Raw genomic sequence first — 17160 nt, forward strand, 5'->3', positions numbered from 1 at the left:
AGATACCTTGTAACTATTTATCTAGATAAGATGAAAGATGACCAAATAATTATCTAGATAAGTCCGAACACTGCCTGTTACCTATTACCTATCTATAACACGACGGCGCATGCACCCCTTTTATGGCGAATCGTCAAATACACTAGTCGTGGTAACCCGTTTTATAATTTTTCATAGTTATCTTATTCGCGTGCACAAAACAACTGATTACCTATACCATTTATTATACATAGAGACTATACCACGGGACTATGCCTATTTTGTGCTACCTATATATAATTATAATAAGTCCCACTCACTTGGATATCCAAAGCGCAGACGCGTACGACCTCCTCGTCTGTCACAGGTAGAGCTCTGGCGAATTGGAACTACTGTCGACGCGCTGGGCAGCGGCCGCGGGCCACCGACGAGGTGGACGACGCCGATGAAGTGGCAGCGACGGCTGCTGCCGCGGCCGCGGTGCTCATCGATTCCCTGGCTACGGCCAGCGCGGAAAACCGCTGCTTGTACATGTCGCGTTCCTGCATGATACGTGCCAGCTCCGATTTCACCTTATGCAGCTCGGTCACCAGTATCTCGTTGGCGTTCTCCAGCTCGATGCGTTGGTTCATCCGCTTGGTCCGGCAGCTCTGCGCGTACCCGCGGTTTTTGAGCGTCCGCCGTTTCTGCTTGAGCCGGGCGATCTCCTCCTTGGAGATGCCCTGCAGCCGCTTGTTGAGATCACGTACCGGCAGCTGCAGCAGCAGCGCGTCGTTGATCAAGTCGTCGGATGAGCCGCCGCCACGGGTGTACAAGCTGCTGCCACCGCCCCCGCGGGAGCTCACGGGCGACATGACGCTATCGCTTGACACGCTCAGCGGCCGGCTCTGGCGCTGGGGCATCAGTCGTTGGGACGAGAACAGCGGCTGGTACAGGGAGCAGCTATTCGTGTAATTGTTGTAGACGACACTGTTTGACGAGCCTGGACTCAATAACCCTTGCATCAGGAGGGACGGGCGACCAAACGGCGGTACCTTGCCACCAACTGCAGAGCAACTGTTATTACTGTTACTCGGCTGTATCACGGTCAAGTGTTGGTGTTGTACCATATTCCATTCCACGTCCGCCCGAAACCGGCTGCTGCTGCTGCTGTTGCTGCTGCTGCTGCTGCTGCTGCTGCTGTTGTTGTTGCTGTTCTTCATCTTCGCGTTGTTCTTGTTGCTGTTGTTGTTGATGGTGGTGGTGATGGTGATGGTGGTGCGGGTGGTGCTGATGCTGGTGCTGGTGCTGGTGCTGTTGCATTTCGTCGGAGCCCGCATAGTTTGGTCGCAAGTCCAGCGGTTCCTGTCCCTGGCGCAACGACTGCGTTAACCACATCATTTCTTCCATAAATACCGGTTGCGGGATCGGCGTGGACGGCGGTGGTGATGAGCTCACCGGCGGCGTGTCGGGCGGCGTCCCCGGCGTGCTCGGGTACATCATGGAACCGACAGGCGCGGCTTCGGCCCCCGAAACTTTGACCGCGGGCGTGCCTCCGGTTATCAGCACGCCGGTGGCCGCCGCTGCCGTGGCTGCCGCGTGGCTGTGTATCACCATTCCTGCACCCGCGCCACCCACACCGTCAATTACCTGGTTAATAGCGTGCTGGTGTCTGATGAGTGGATGGTGGTGTGGGTATTCCTGTTCACAACCCGGTGGCGTGAGCAGGTAGTGCGACGGCGGTGGCGATGACTGCACCAACGTCGCAGTGGCAGCTCCGACGGTTGAGGCGGGTGCAGCCGCCGTGGCCGGGGACCCGTTGTTGACGCCCGTGATGGGCATAGGCGGCAGACGGCCAGCCACGCTGGCGGTCCCCCGACCACCATTACAAGGTGAGTGTTGTTGTTGTTGCTGCTGGTGGTGCTGGTGGTGATGGTGATGGCCCCCATGTTCCTGATGTGGCTGTTGGTGGTGATGGTGGTGATAGTCGGACGATTGGATCTCGCGTTTTACCGTCGATACGTCCAAGTGGTCGAGCACGAACTCGTTGACGTACTCGTCGGCCAGCCGTGGATCGTCAGCTTCCATGTTGATATAATATACGAAAACTCAAGTGGCGAGCGAGGGGAAGCGGGTAAAAAAATATCAAAAATAATTAAATATAATTATTGCAGTCGACTTAAAATCACTTTGCTGTTACGGCGTCGTGTTAAAAATTCACGGAAGATACCGCATCGCGAGCAGCGATGTAACACATGAGTAATTACGACGACGATGATGGTAAAAGGTGTGATAATTCACATCGCAGACAACGGACGAATGAAATAATTTAAAGAACGGTCACGATGATATTATTATATGCTGTCGTATAAAATAAAAAATTATAAAACGACGGTATGTAAAACGTATGGTAGGTGTACCGCGTGAGGCGTACGACACGCGCGACGTGTTCGGTGTGAGACGCGCGGCGTCAGGGTGCGATCGGTGCAGTTTCTGCAATGCCGACGGTGGCCTCAGGTTCGGCGCGCGATCCCGATCACCGACGCGGCGCCGCGCCGGGTGCCGCCGGTCAGTGGGTGGGACGGCGCACGCTCATTGGCCCGCGCGCACTGCGTTCCCGCCCCCCCGTCGGCGGGGTACGGGGCCGCGACAGACACCTCTCGGCCACCGCCGCCGCCGCCGCGGCGCAATAATAATAATAATTAGATCGGCGGCGCGGCGGCTGTGCTGATTATTATTTCTATTCCGCTTTTTCGTTTTCCCGGCTCAAGGTCAATACCGTCCCGTCCCGCGTGGCCGCGCTCCTATCGTGTTCCGATGTCGGGTGGTGACAGCGGTTGTGGCGGCGACGGCGGTGGTGGCGGTGCTGGCGATTCGGCGCCACCGCCGCGTGTGCGATTAGCTGAAAAATAAAAATAATTCCCTTGTCAGGACGCCTTATTAAGATGTCACGGCTGTATAGTGTATAGGCAGCTTATGTCGGTATTGATGGACAACTGTGATATGGACCACCCGTTTGCAGGGCAAATAACAGGGGCGCGAACAATTTTTTCAAAAGGCACAGTACATTTTTCTAACTCCTCTCCCCCCCCCCCCCCCCCCCCCATTTGCGTGACTCGACTAAAAATAAAGTTTACATGGATTGTCGTTGATAATGAACACTTAACACTTAACTACCGACATTCACCTTATTCCTATACAGATAACATTTAGTCTCTAGTCTCTGCACGTGCCTTAAAAATTAACTTCGCACTGATATGTGCCTACCTATAATATGTTATCTGCAGTAAATTACCTGCATAGAATAAATTATATTTATGTAGAATGGCTAAAATTTATATCATACATTTGAAAGTATTAGTTATGAATAATTCTATTCAATCATAATATTATAAAATATAATTTACAAAATTATTTTGAATTATTGTAATTATTTATCTGATGACTAATAATGCACTGGACAGAAAAAGGTGGTTATCATTATAGTTAGTGATTATCTAAGTGCAGTGTTCGGATTAGATAAGTACTTCTTTTATCTAAATAAAGATAAATACTTTTTTATCTAGACAAAAAAAAGATGCAATTATTTTTTAAATGGTTTTAAATTTATATAGGTAGGTATATTTTAGTTAAGCACTAGGAGCATAATAATAATAATGATATAAATAAAAATAATTACATTTATTTATAAACTATAAACTTTGTTTGAGAATCTGTATAAATATTAAAAAATGCGTTTGTACAATTTCGCGATTTTTATCAATAAAAAATGTATCTAGATGAATTTATTTAGATTAGTAAAAAAATTATGTAAGATGAACGTTTAGATACCTTGTAACTATCTATCTAGATAAGATGAAAGATGACCAAATAATTAACTAGATAAGTCCGAATACTGCCTAAGTGTCAACCAATCAAAGTGCATCTACTCATTTTCTACTCTTTTATTACATATAGGTACGGGCACTCTCTAGGTTCAGGTGACCTGGGTACTATATAATATGTAGCTGGTTAGATTAAGTTGGATAATATACAAATATAATAATACGCGAGGACATCGAGTAAGTACATTTCGTACGAAATCGAGATTATAATATTATTATTGTCTATTTGATACAGCAAAACAATATCACCTGTATAATAATATATAGGTACCCATAATTAATCATTTTTACTCAATATATACCGTCATGAAATGTATGGGAAATGTGACTCTGTTCGTCTTGTGCGATATTGAACTTCACAATCTAATAAATATTATAATACCTACATTTATACAATATTATATGCGAAAGGCGAGTTGCGTCCTGACCACTTGGACGCAATACTTACCTATATGGTATTACCTAATTAACGAGTAACTTTCGTCCGAACTATTCGGACACAATAGTTACCTGCTATTATAGCAATTTGGGACTCAAGCGTAGTATAGTGTCAGTATATAATATGCACTGACATAATATACAAACACGGTTGAACACATAATATGTCACTGCCGTAAATTCGCCGACATCAGAATTAACCTCAACATATCAGACAACCTGGAAGAAGCCCTTAGCCCACAGTCTATCAACATAAAGCAAATAATTAACTTTTTAAAATTAACGGGATTATATCACTTAATATAACCTAGATATTTCTCAAACATACTGTTCATTATTATATACTCATTTTTCTATTTATCTTTGTATCTATCTATTGTTATTTTCATATTCTATTTCTCTGTACATATCACTATTAATGTTTCTTTTTGTTAAAAAATACTAATGTTTTAATGCCAATAACCTTTGCTGTTGCGGCTTATGTAAATAAAAAAAAAAAAAAATATACAAACATATACACCGCACTACACCCATTAATGTACAAACGATTGGCGCGTATAAATATTATATATAGTTCATTATTTATCTAAATAATATAATATATAGACTATAATATATTATATAGGTGACCGGATGATCGTATATATTATATCTGTGGCGACTAATTTTTTTTTTCGACTTACGAAAAATATAATTTGTTTTGTTTTGAATTCTTTATAACTAATATTAATAATTGACATACGTATATATATAAATATTAAAATTAAAATGATTGTTTCACATCAAATTTCTAAATATTTTCAAAATAAATTAACATTATACTATATATATCGTTGGCGTATAACGTATAATAATATAATCATTTAATATAACGTAGTCAGCTTTAAGTCGATTATTATCTGGGGAATAGTCTTTGGTAGCATACTGATAAACTAAGACACTGCTCTATAATATAATGATCTTCAGAAAGTATGTATCAGTGTTCGTACAAGTGCATTCGGTGTTCAGATTTTATAACTCTCGTGTTAACAGAAAATGCCATTTCACACAGACAGCATATTGTTTTACCCAAAAAATGCGCAATGATATTATCATGTAACTGCGGGTCTGCTAACTCGTTTAAATGTTTATATACCTAGGCGGTAATAATCATAATAGTTCTAACAAAAAGAGGTCGACTTTGATATCGTCCTAAATCGACCGCGTTTGGCAAGAAAAATCTATGAATCATAGATAAGTTTTTTTTAAGAAGTCGACAACAAAAACATTACGTAAAATCGGTTGGAAACAAATAAAAAACGTGTATCCGACATTATATTTCTGTCAATAATAGAACATTTTAAGGACCGAGAAAAAGTTCGAGTAAACCAAGTTGCACTGCGTATCAATGTAGATGCAGTACATATTATACTGATATACCTATGTTCTATAACCAATACATAACATATGTATATTAATATTGTTGTGCAGGGGAAGCGTATCGATGTCTTAAAACTCCTCATCGCCTGCATGTGCACTGGAACGATGAATTTATCCGAAACGACATACGATACGCGTACCTATACCTATACCTATTATATACGTCGCCCACCGTACATTATTATGCGAATAGTAGACGTGGTGTTACACTGACCTATAGAAATGACACATAAGAAATCGTATAACGTATTTTGTCGAATTCGCGACTGTCGACGAATTCATAATAGGTAATAATAATATTTTTTTTTTTGTGTGTGAAACGAAAATATTATAAAAAACGAATGAAATGTCGTTATTATTGTATATAATATATAAATTGGCATACATGGCAATGAAAAAGCAGACTTAGAAGCGTCAAAAGCAGCCTCCTCTCCAGACACCCCCATTTCTCAATATATATACACATATGGAGACAAAAAGAAACCAACCAAACAAGTCCTGAACGATAAATGGCTCAAACTATGGACTGACCAGAATACAAAGTTAAACCAAATAAAAAACAACATACAAACATGGCATAACCCAGGACTAAAGAGAAAAGAGGAAACTATTCTAAATCGTCTACGAATAGGGCATGCATTCATCACACATAGGCACCTCATGGAAAAAAACGATCCTCCAATATGCGAAATGTATGGACTGGACTATAGAGTCAAAAACATCATTACCGAATGCCAAAAATACGAAGACACGAGGAAATAAACACCACATATCACAACAAATCGGAGAAGCGCTCGGACCTGACCCTCAACCAATGACCAACATACTACAATTCATTACAAAGAAATTCAGCTATATAACTTAATTTAAGCCATACAATACCATAAGTTAAATATACCTTTGTACACTAATTTTAAGTTAATGTCAAACTAATGGCTAACTAAAGGGTCACCTGGAATGCTGAGGGTAGATAGGTTTGAGATTAGAGGATTTCGGTGGTTGGGAGAGATTTGAGTGGAATCGTTTGTATAGAGTTTTGGCTACGAGTTGGACTGTTGGAATAGAGAGGTCCTTATGGAGTGTATCGTTTGAGACGTAAAAGGGGTCTTTGGTAATTTGTCGAAGGCGTTTGGATTGGAATATTTGAATTTTTTTTATGTTAGATGGTTTGGCTGAGCCCCAAAGTTGTATACCATATGACCATATATATATAAATACAATTATTATACACGTATATTATTGTTTATTTCGTGGAATTACGTTAAACTGCACATTTGATTTGATTTTTTTCAATAAAACTGTTTTCATTTATAGCGTAGAATACCTGCTTTGAAAGTATGATATAAATTGGTTTACATGTTGCATTGTGTAGACCCCCCCTCCCATATAACCATGTGAGCCCTCCACTCCAGTAGATACGCCACAATGATTATCCTTGCATACATTTTCTTCACAATTAATACAATCTATATACAATTTAATTATAATAATTTATGTGACTATAATGTTTAAATGAACAATCAAATATATTTAAAAATGTTGAATTTGCAAAATAAGGTTCCTAATTTTTCCTAAACGATTCACGATTTATTGCATATCATTATCTCGTAGAATAATTTTTAGAATATTTAGGTACCTATACCTATATTTTTAATTGCTTTTAAATTTACTGCGACAACGGATAACATACACACTAATGTGATTAACAATTAACAGATAACAATAATCAATAAGTACCGATAGAACATATACCGCGTGCGATAAAGAGTAGGTACCTACCTATTAATATAATATATACATCAAAGAGTAATAATCATCTTATTATACATACCAATATCCTAATGCAAAGTAGTTAAAATATTTTTTCAGCTTGATTAAATAGACATCAAACCTATCCCGTTATTATTATACATATTATTAAAGTTACCTATATAATAAATTGGTTTGTTTGTGATTAGGTCCAAAGAAAAAAAAATTATAAAATACAATACTATATAGGTACCGCTTATTAATAATGATATATATAAAACAGTAATGATCAGCTTAATTTAACACACTAATAATTCCCTAATGCAGAAGTAGTTAAAATATTGTTTGGTTTAATTAGGCATTAGAATGCACCCATTATTATATATAATTTATGTTATTGTTAAACGCGTATGTAATAAAATTATTTTTAAGTGATTAGGTCGGAGGAAAACAAATTTATAAAATATAATATACCACCTATTAACATATTAACTACATCAAAGAGTAATGATCATCTTAATAGTTTTTTTTTTGTTTTTTTTTATTCATTTAAGTAATTTACAATCTATACAATGTTATGTACAATGAGCAAATAGGATATTTAATATAGTATAAGTAGCAGAATTTAGCATTTTTGGACAGGCACTCAGCAGCACCATCCGAAATCTTAATAGTTATACATTTATAATACACAAATGCTTAAGTAGTTCAAATATTTTTCAGTTAGATTGAATAGACACTCATTATTATTATATATAAATTAAATATTATTGTTAAACGTATCAGTATCATACGTTTATAAAATGATTTTTAAGTGATTATAGGTCTGAGGAAAACCAGTTTACAAAATTTATTAGAATTTGACAGGTATAATATACTTATATAAGTACATGCGCATGTACTTTACTTGTAAGAATTCTATATTTATTATATTTCCACCAGAAGGTGTTTTAATGACCATAAAGTATTTCTCAAGTATAAAAACGATTAAGTAGGTGTATTGTAAACAATTTATTTTGACTAAAAAATAGTTTAGATATTAATATCATAACATCGCATTCAACTATGTATAATATTAAATTTAAGAATAGTTTACTGAAAAACAAAACACTAAATAGCAATAATAATAGTCTTAAGCGCGCTGTTCTCTCGAAACAATCACGAGCAAATTGTTAAACGCACAAATTTTGATTTTCACGTATTCATACGCATCTATATAGATTCCATGACTATGCAAAATGTGTCCAACTGCACTTTAAAATAAGGCCTCGTTTGTGCCTTGTGTTATATTTATTGTTAATATCAGACATATCCTCAGCGCACTGCCTAAATTCTGATACACTGTATCGTGCCCCCCCCCCCCCCCCCCGTTTCCGCAGCCCAATATAACCACCTGCACACAATCAATCGATAATATTTGGACATGAGGCAAAAATATTATTATTTAACAAAACAATATATACAGAGATACAGTAATTTTATACAATTCACATATATCACTGAAAATATAATTTAATTGCATATTATAATATTTGGTACTTATATGGTTTTCATCTTAAATTAAATATATATAGAAAACATATTGCCATATCGGTACCTGTTTCTATTGACTATTGTTTTCAATAACAATTACTTATAAATTATAATAAATAGAATGTTATTTTCTGACAAATCAATGTATTCTCATGTCTCAACTGTGTTGTTACAAAATTATTATAGGTATGTTATGTAATTAATCACTAAATATATAAGTCACTAAAAGTATTATTCGATTTCGAGTATGTGTTTTACCTATATTATTATGGCTGTATTGTTTATATATTTTATATCGTTTATATCCATCACTATCAATACGTACTTAAATTCTATTAATCAAATTGTTTTTATTGAAATTCGCAGTTTTTCAAATCTATCGTAAATATACATTCTTGTGTCATTTTGTTGAGAAAACATTTACGAATTATTGAAATCAATAGTTTATAAAACGTATATATTTAATATAGTATATATAATGGTCGTGCTCGTTGTAAATAGCATATAAATATACTGCACTTTTGTTATCAGTAGGTTATAGTGTTTATTATTATTTTTTTATTGTAATTTTATATATTATATACATTTAAATACACGTGTAGTTTTTAGTGAAGCCATTGCTTATTAATTCCATTGTAAATGCAATGTAATGATTACGAGGGCTTCATATAATAAACATCTGATTAAAAAATTATATTATTTATATTACTTACATATACCGCTATAAATATATTTTATATTTGAAAAACTTTTTAGAATACCTGTACGTTTTCGTTAAACGATCACCAATTAAAATAATTAATACTGGTACCTATACCTATACCTATATAGCCTATAGGTGTAGCCCTATAACCTACCAACTTAAATAGATGGTAATCATTAACCATTGGTTGAGCTATTAAAATGTATCAGTTCCAAAGAATTATAATATTTTTATATTAGACAATATAATTATTAACCCCTAAGACTATAGTCCATGAGTCCAAAGTATTCAAATAGTTCTATATATTATATGCAGGTTATTTTTAAAATAATTTTATTTATCAAATTTTATGGTATTACTGTTTTGTCTATAAACTATGATCATATGAGTTTTCTAATGTTTCTCATCCTATTAATTAAACCCACATTCCGGATAGGTATTTAAAATTATTTTACTTTTCAGTACCTATACCTAAATTATCTGGAACCGGTACTGAAATTACATTCAAAAGGTTCCAGTCCCTGCTTTCAACCTACCTCAATATTCAATGATCGAGTTATAACCAACGACTTTCCATTTATTTTTCCAATATTAATACAATTTTAGATTAAATAGATAGATACCTACCCAAAGTACAAAATTATTCTTTAATACGTAACAAAAAAAATCATTAAAAATAGATTTATCTTTCAGTCATTTATTGTGTTATTTGTTTGGGTACCTAGTTCTAATGTTTATTGTTTAACTATATATATTTCTCATGGTTTTGTTTTCACTTGTTCCAAACTTTTTACCTTTGAGTCTTTGTGGCATGTAAAACAATTCAAAAGTGTGAGTTGGATTTGATTAGATTAATTTAAAATGTAGTTTGTTACAGTTGCAGTAACAGGGAATAATTTAGGGGGGCGGGAGAAATGGCTATAACTGCTGCAAGTGTAAACATCTTTGGGGGTGCCAACATTTGATGGTCAAAATGTGTTCACTTGTAAATTATTAAAACTTTTAAAATGTTAATCATTTTAATAACATTGTATAGGTAATATAATATATATATATAACATATTATTATATTGTTTGAAATTTAAACAACTAATGAATTAATAATTAATATAATTATTATAGGTATCAGCGATCAAAATGTATTAGTATACCTAATAATAGTTCCTTTTTCTAAATTTGTAGTGATTCAATAGGCATAAGTTATTTAAAAAATGTTCTTAACTTTGCACTATACAGCTCAAAATATGCACTTAATATTCTAAAATATGTAAAACCATGCAGTAAATACCTATTAAAACCTGATAAAATAATACATAACATTTTTAATAATTAATAAAATAAAAATAGGTACCTAATTTCATAAATAATTTAACTATTTATTATAATTATTATTACTATGATCCATGAAGTATCTAAATATATATATATATATATATAAAAAAAAAATAACAACTTATATGATGAATTATAAGTAGGACTCGAGTGGCATACACTCAATTTTATCATCGGGAAGTGTGGAGAGGTTTCATGAGATTATTAAACAATATTTGAAGATAGCCCACATCATTGTAAAACCAATAGATTCTATTTTCTTTGCTCAAAATCTAAAAAGTTCACGATAGGATCTATCGTCCATATTCCCTGTGGGTAGGCTCCCGTTAGGGTCGCAAAATGTCTAAATGAGCACTGTGCAGTGGTTTGCGTGTACAACTTGGATCCCCAAATCACGTTATGACTGCTTTGATTCTTGTAACCGATTCCTTCCAGTGTCCAAAAGATTAAACCCGATAACCGCTATTGTCAGTTACATAATATAATATGTTTTATAACATAAATATTACGAGCGTGGTTATAAATCCGTGTCGAATTGAAAAGGAATATAGGTACTTGACCTAAACAGGCTTTTGCATTTATAAAATATTATTTACTTTTCAAATAATTACTAGAAATATATATTATTCACGTGCTCTGATGCATTTAGTTTCAATATGGCTTATAATATTTTACAATCATTATGTTATGATATATTTATTTAAACGATTTACCTATGCCTACCTTATATAGTGTTACACAATGTTTCTAAAATACATATATAATTTATAAATTATTGGTTCTATATTATACTTATATCAAAAGAAATCTTCTAATAATTAAACTCTGTTGACTATGGAAAATATTAAATGCATACACATATGCATAAATCATATTCAATTTTAAATTGAATGCGTTAGTGACAGTATAATATTATAATATAAAGGTATATTTTTTTTTTCACAATATTATCGTTTTAATTAAAAATGATTTAACTACAATATAGATTACATCCAAAAACATAATACCAATAACTATATTGTATACAGTTTAAACTCATTTTTATTCCATCTATTCACTTCAAATACATAAATCAATAAATTAAATAAGTGTACAATTATGATAGATACGCTGTTATTGTTACTTCGCCCATCCTTTATGGTTAACGTTGGCATCGTAATTGAAAATTATACATTTTATTAAGTTTAACGTAAATGCTGAGTTTGGGTTGCCAAATTTAATTTGGAATATACCGGCCCAAGTGTATACAAAAAAAAAAGGTCATAATTTTTATTTAATACTAATTTAATAAATTGAATAATATCTGAAACAGAACTCTAAGAATCGTCTATCACATATTCACATACGACAAAGGCATAGTTGGTACAAGGTACCTACATACTAATCATACTACTTATATAAATGTCAAAGTTAACGATAGAAGTCTGAAGTCATTAAGATTATACGATGTATTGACAGCAATATCTGATAACAAATTTCACTAAAACGATAAAATATTAATATATTTATATCGATCAGATGGATCAGATGGAAATACCGGCTTTTTATAGGTTAATATCGGCAATGGATGTGAAATACCGGCCGGGCCGGGAAAATACCGATTTGTTGGCAACCATATGCTGAGTAGATATGGAATTTGTGTAAAGTGAAAAAAAAACAAAAAATAAATAATAATATAGTGCTTGAAGGGTTTAAAATTTGGTTATCAAAAAAGTTTTGGCCGACAATTGTTGGACAATGTTAATTTTGGAAAAAATTTATAATAAGTAATAATATTATAATCATGAAAAAGACGACAGTAAAATACTGAACAAGAAAATATTGAGAAACAGCTCCAACGTTAAAGCTCAATATCCATTATATCTGGTGCCCGGTGAAAATAATTCGTAATGAGTTTGAGAGGCTAAATCTGATGATATTAATATTATACCATTCATGAAATAGATTTATGCCGTATCAGAAAAAATATCCAAATATTCTTCAAATAAATATAATAATTATTTATTTATAGTATTATGCACGTCGTTGCAACACTTACTGTCAACATTACCTAAAACATTGAATGAAATACATGACTCATTAAATAATTGCGATTTGATAACTAATCATGGGAACATTTTTTATTCGTCAATGATATTCAAACAAATAACTATTATAGTATTTTCTTGTAACAGTAATTTAGATTAAATTATCAAATCCAACAAAAATTGTATTTACTTAGAACAAATTCGATAACAGGCCAAAGCTACTTGTCAGCTATTTGCAATGGTTTGCGCAAAAAGACAATTATTACAATTATATTCGATGTTCCTCTAGTTAATTTTTTTATTTCTGAATTATCTATTGATACAAATTTATTGATATAAAAACGCATTTCGTCTAATCCTTAATTGTTTGAAGTGAGATGAAATTTAATGTATGTGAACTTTGAACGTGTCATGTGTGCTAGCCTCAACTAAAGGGATGTCGTTTTCATTTAGGTCAAGCGAAGAAAAATACAGCAATATTGGTAAATTTGGATTAATTTTTAAATTCAGATTCCTTAATAGGACAAACATTAAAATATTTGTTTGGTTTAATTTTATCATCTGAAGAAGAAGTTGAGAATAATTACATTGACAATTTAATGACATTAAAAACAACAAATACAAACATTTATGGGTTATTTTTTTAATTAGGTATATATTGCAAAATAATATAAATTAAGTTAATAAATGTTTAAACCAACGATGTAGGTAAAATGTAACTTAAGAAATTAGAATGAACGACTGACCGACCAATTGTTGTCAATCATTCCATAACAAATGAAAAATAATGTAGGTTCTTATAGCAATTTTTAATCCACGCAAGCAATATCTTTCATTTGATTGATATTTTTTAAAAGAAGTTTACAAGAATAACAAAAGAAAAATTAGAAATTAAAGTAGCATATTACATTAAACAATAAATAGATACATTTTACCAAAATTAAATTTCAATTATTAAAAGTTATTATTCATAAAAAATATTTGTTAAAATCAATGTACTTTTTGCAGCTTCATACACGTTTTACCTATATACATATAATACAATGGCGGATCCAGGGGAATGGCGTAGGGGGCATTCCCCCCCCCCCCCATCGCTGTAGTTTTCCTTTGTTTTACACTGTGTTTAGCCAATTTTAAAACTTTTTGTACTAATCCCCCCCCCCCCCTCATGCCCCTCTAAAAATTAAGGCCTGGATCCACCAATTAAATAATACTCACATAGGTAACACAATATTATTATAGTTCAACAAATAATTGTTTGATAAAAAAACCTTACCTATACTAAATGATAAAAAAAAAATACATTAAAATAATCAAAGACTGATATTACGGCTGGGGTGAATATTAAATACATTTTTAATTTTCTATTTGTAATCTTCGGTACTAGTAGCAACTTAAACTACAGTGATTTATCGTCAATCTGCACAAACGTGTTTTGATTATAATAATCCATAGGAGCTATAGACAACGTATAAAAAACTATAATAAGATGACATTATTTTGACACTAATTATATTAAACATAATATTATAAATTGATAAATTATTGAGCAACGCAGTTTTATTGAAAAATTTTAAATTTCAGTAGAGACTATATACAGACCAATAATTCTTGATAATGACGTAAAATTAGAATTTTATAGATGTTAGAGTTTAGGTCAAATTAGATTAAATTATTACCAATATTTTTTTTTTACTGATTAAAAAGTAATTTAAATAATTATTTAATTTCTTGTGTTAGATTTTTCAATTTAATTTTTACTAGAACCACAATAAATCATCCTCATTAGCAATTCCTAACGCTTCAACTTCATACAATGGAATGTGGCCTTACGGGGTCTAGCTTAAATTAAAAATAATATGAGTATAATAATTATGTAATGATTTTAGATTTAAGAATAAATTAACGTACATGAATAGCGCCGATTATTTCATTAGCAATTTTTATTTTAAATATTAGGTAATGTTTTTATTATACATTAGATCTGATAATATATTAGCTATAGGCTTACAACATGAAGTCTCAATATCAACCCATAATTATTTATCTAGTAAAAATAAATCCATAAACGTACAAAATATATATAGTATAGTAGCTATAGTATAGTATGTTTGTTTTAAGTTTAGTTACCTAAGAATGAAATCAGGTGAGTATAACATTACAAATATTAATAAAGTTGAACTTATAGCCTAAAATAAAAATCACTATACTCCACAATTTATAGGGTTTTTGTTTTGTCAAATTATTAAAAATATATTACCTACAATATATATTGATTCGAAGGTAAATTTCAATAAGTGGCACTATATTTTTGAAATTTTTTTTTAAAAGTATAGGTACTGATAATTTTTACAATTTTACAGCCAGTTTTATAATGTAGGTAAAACCCTAATTGGACGAGTAATCGAAACTATCAAAAATCTCCTGTCTTGTGGTCCAGGGTAAGAAAATGTTTCCAAAATTTAATTTTAATATTATATTATTTAAAAATTAAACTACATATAAAATAGTGTAAGTTCGCTTTGCGTATACAGACACAATTTCCAATTAATTAATACTATTCCTCAGTTATTATTCTGCAGCTAGTTGGGTATGTTATATTATTACGTTTTATAAATTGATAAAATATTAATGTTGTTTGATATCAGTTTTTAATTAACCGTAATTTATGAACGACTTTTGTAAATGAAATAGATATTTATTACCCGAACCGGCCGAACCCCGCGGGCTTGTTTATATAATATGATGAAAGCTTGCGCACATACGTATATATATATATATCATACCTATAACATTATAATAACTATATAGATCGTTTCGAATCCGTAATAATATCGCGTGTATAATCGGACGAGGCGCGATAGAAAAATGACATAAACTGTAATTTATAATAACATTAATATTATATAGGTATATACGTCATGTACGGCAACAACGATGTGTAGTGCGCAATTATAATGTTATGTGTAAATATTATATTACATATATTATATATACCTATATAGGCACGTACGAAATTATTATTAATTTAAATCGTACGGCGCAGTGATGTGCGCGAATATCATTATCATAATGTACACCAATCGGCAGTTGATGAGTTATTACTATACAATATTATATATATTTTATTATTGTACATTGTATAATAGTGTGTTTGTGTGTGTGTGTGTGTGTGTGTGTGTGTGTGTGTGTTATGATATTGTCTCGCCGAGTAGTTCAAAGAATAACACACGTATATAATATTATCATAATGTAAAGCGGCAGTTATTTTCACCGCCCGAGGACTCTCGCGCGCGGCGTGTCTGAGGGAAAACAATTTTTTATTATTATTTTTTAATCATTGATTTCGTAAAGGAGAGAAAAAAAAAAACAACAAAAAAACAAACCCCAGACATTGTAAACTCGCTGACGAATCGTTTGTCGAGCAGTCAAAGTTGCATTATGGGCGTTCTGCACGGCGGGTTTAACGTTACATGTTGTGCATTATTATTATAATAAAAATAAAGAACTCATTTTCTCGGCGGCGCTGTCCGATCGACGGGCCCCGCCGTACAATGGTCGGGCGCAACACTACAGGAAATGACAACATCGATGCGTGTCCAATAAATGGACGTCTCGAAAACCGTATTTTGCTGACTGTTAATGTGAACGTCCGCATACATACTATTATTATTACATAGATGTACAGTCGGACGTCTGTAATATTATTCGGTGTGTATATATATTATACATACATACATAATTAGCAAAATAAATGTGTATGTATATATATTATATAAAGAGAGACAGAGAAACAGGCGCGCGCGCGCACACACACACACACATAATGTGTTACAATGTACAGAGTGTGTCTGTGTGTGAAGTGTGTGTATATACGATGAAAACGGCACGAAAAGAAAGACAGGAAAATATTACCGGTCGATTTTCTAATCGCTTTTATATTTATAATATGCTCCACTAAATTTTTTCATGAAAATATTTTTTTGAGTCTAGACTCTAGACACAACATACTATACGATCAAAGAGCTGCAAGCGAATAGTTGTCATAATTTATTATATGGTATTAATAATTGGAGTGTATTATTGTGCAGTGTTAGTTACTATATTCTATATAGTA

The 17160-nt window shown here is 33.1% G+C and overlaps 1 protein-coding gene across 1 annotated transcript in view; it reads right to left on the minus strand.

Annotated features, from left to right (window-relative positions):
* Window positions 1-340: 340 nt before the first annotated feature.
* LOC132936183 (mastermind-like protein 2) overlaps window positions 341-17160 on the minus strand; it is a 28821-nt gene continuing 12001 nt past the window's right edge. Inside the window, 3 exon segments of the mRNA XM_061002876.1 lie at window positions 341-397; window positions 399-1106; window positions 1108-2860. Coding sequence (XP_060858859.1) covers window positions 341-397; window positions 399-1106; window positions 1108-2046 — 1704 coding nt within the window. The 5' untranslated portion in view covers window positions 2047-2860.

This window comes from Metopolophium dirhodum, chromosome 1 (assembly GCF_019925205.1).
Source record: "Metopolophium dirhodum isolate CAU chromosome 1, ASM1992520v1, whole genome shotgun sequence".
NCBI classification, from domain to species: Eukaryota; Metazoa; Arthropoda; class Insecta; order Hemiptera; family Aphididae; genus Metopolophium; species Metopolophium dirhodum.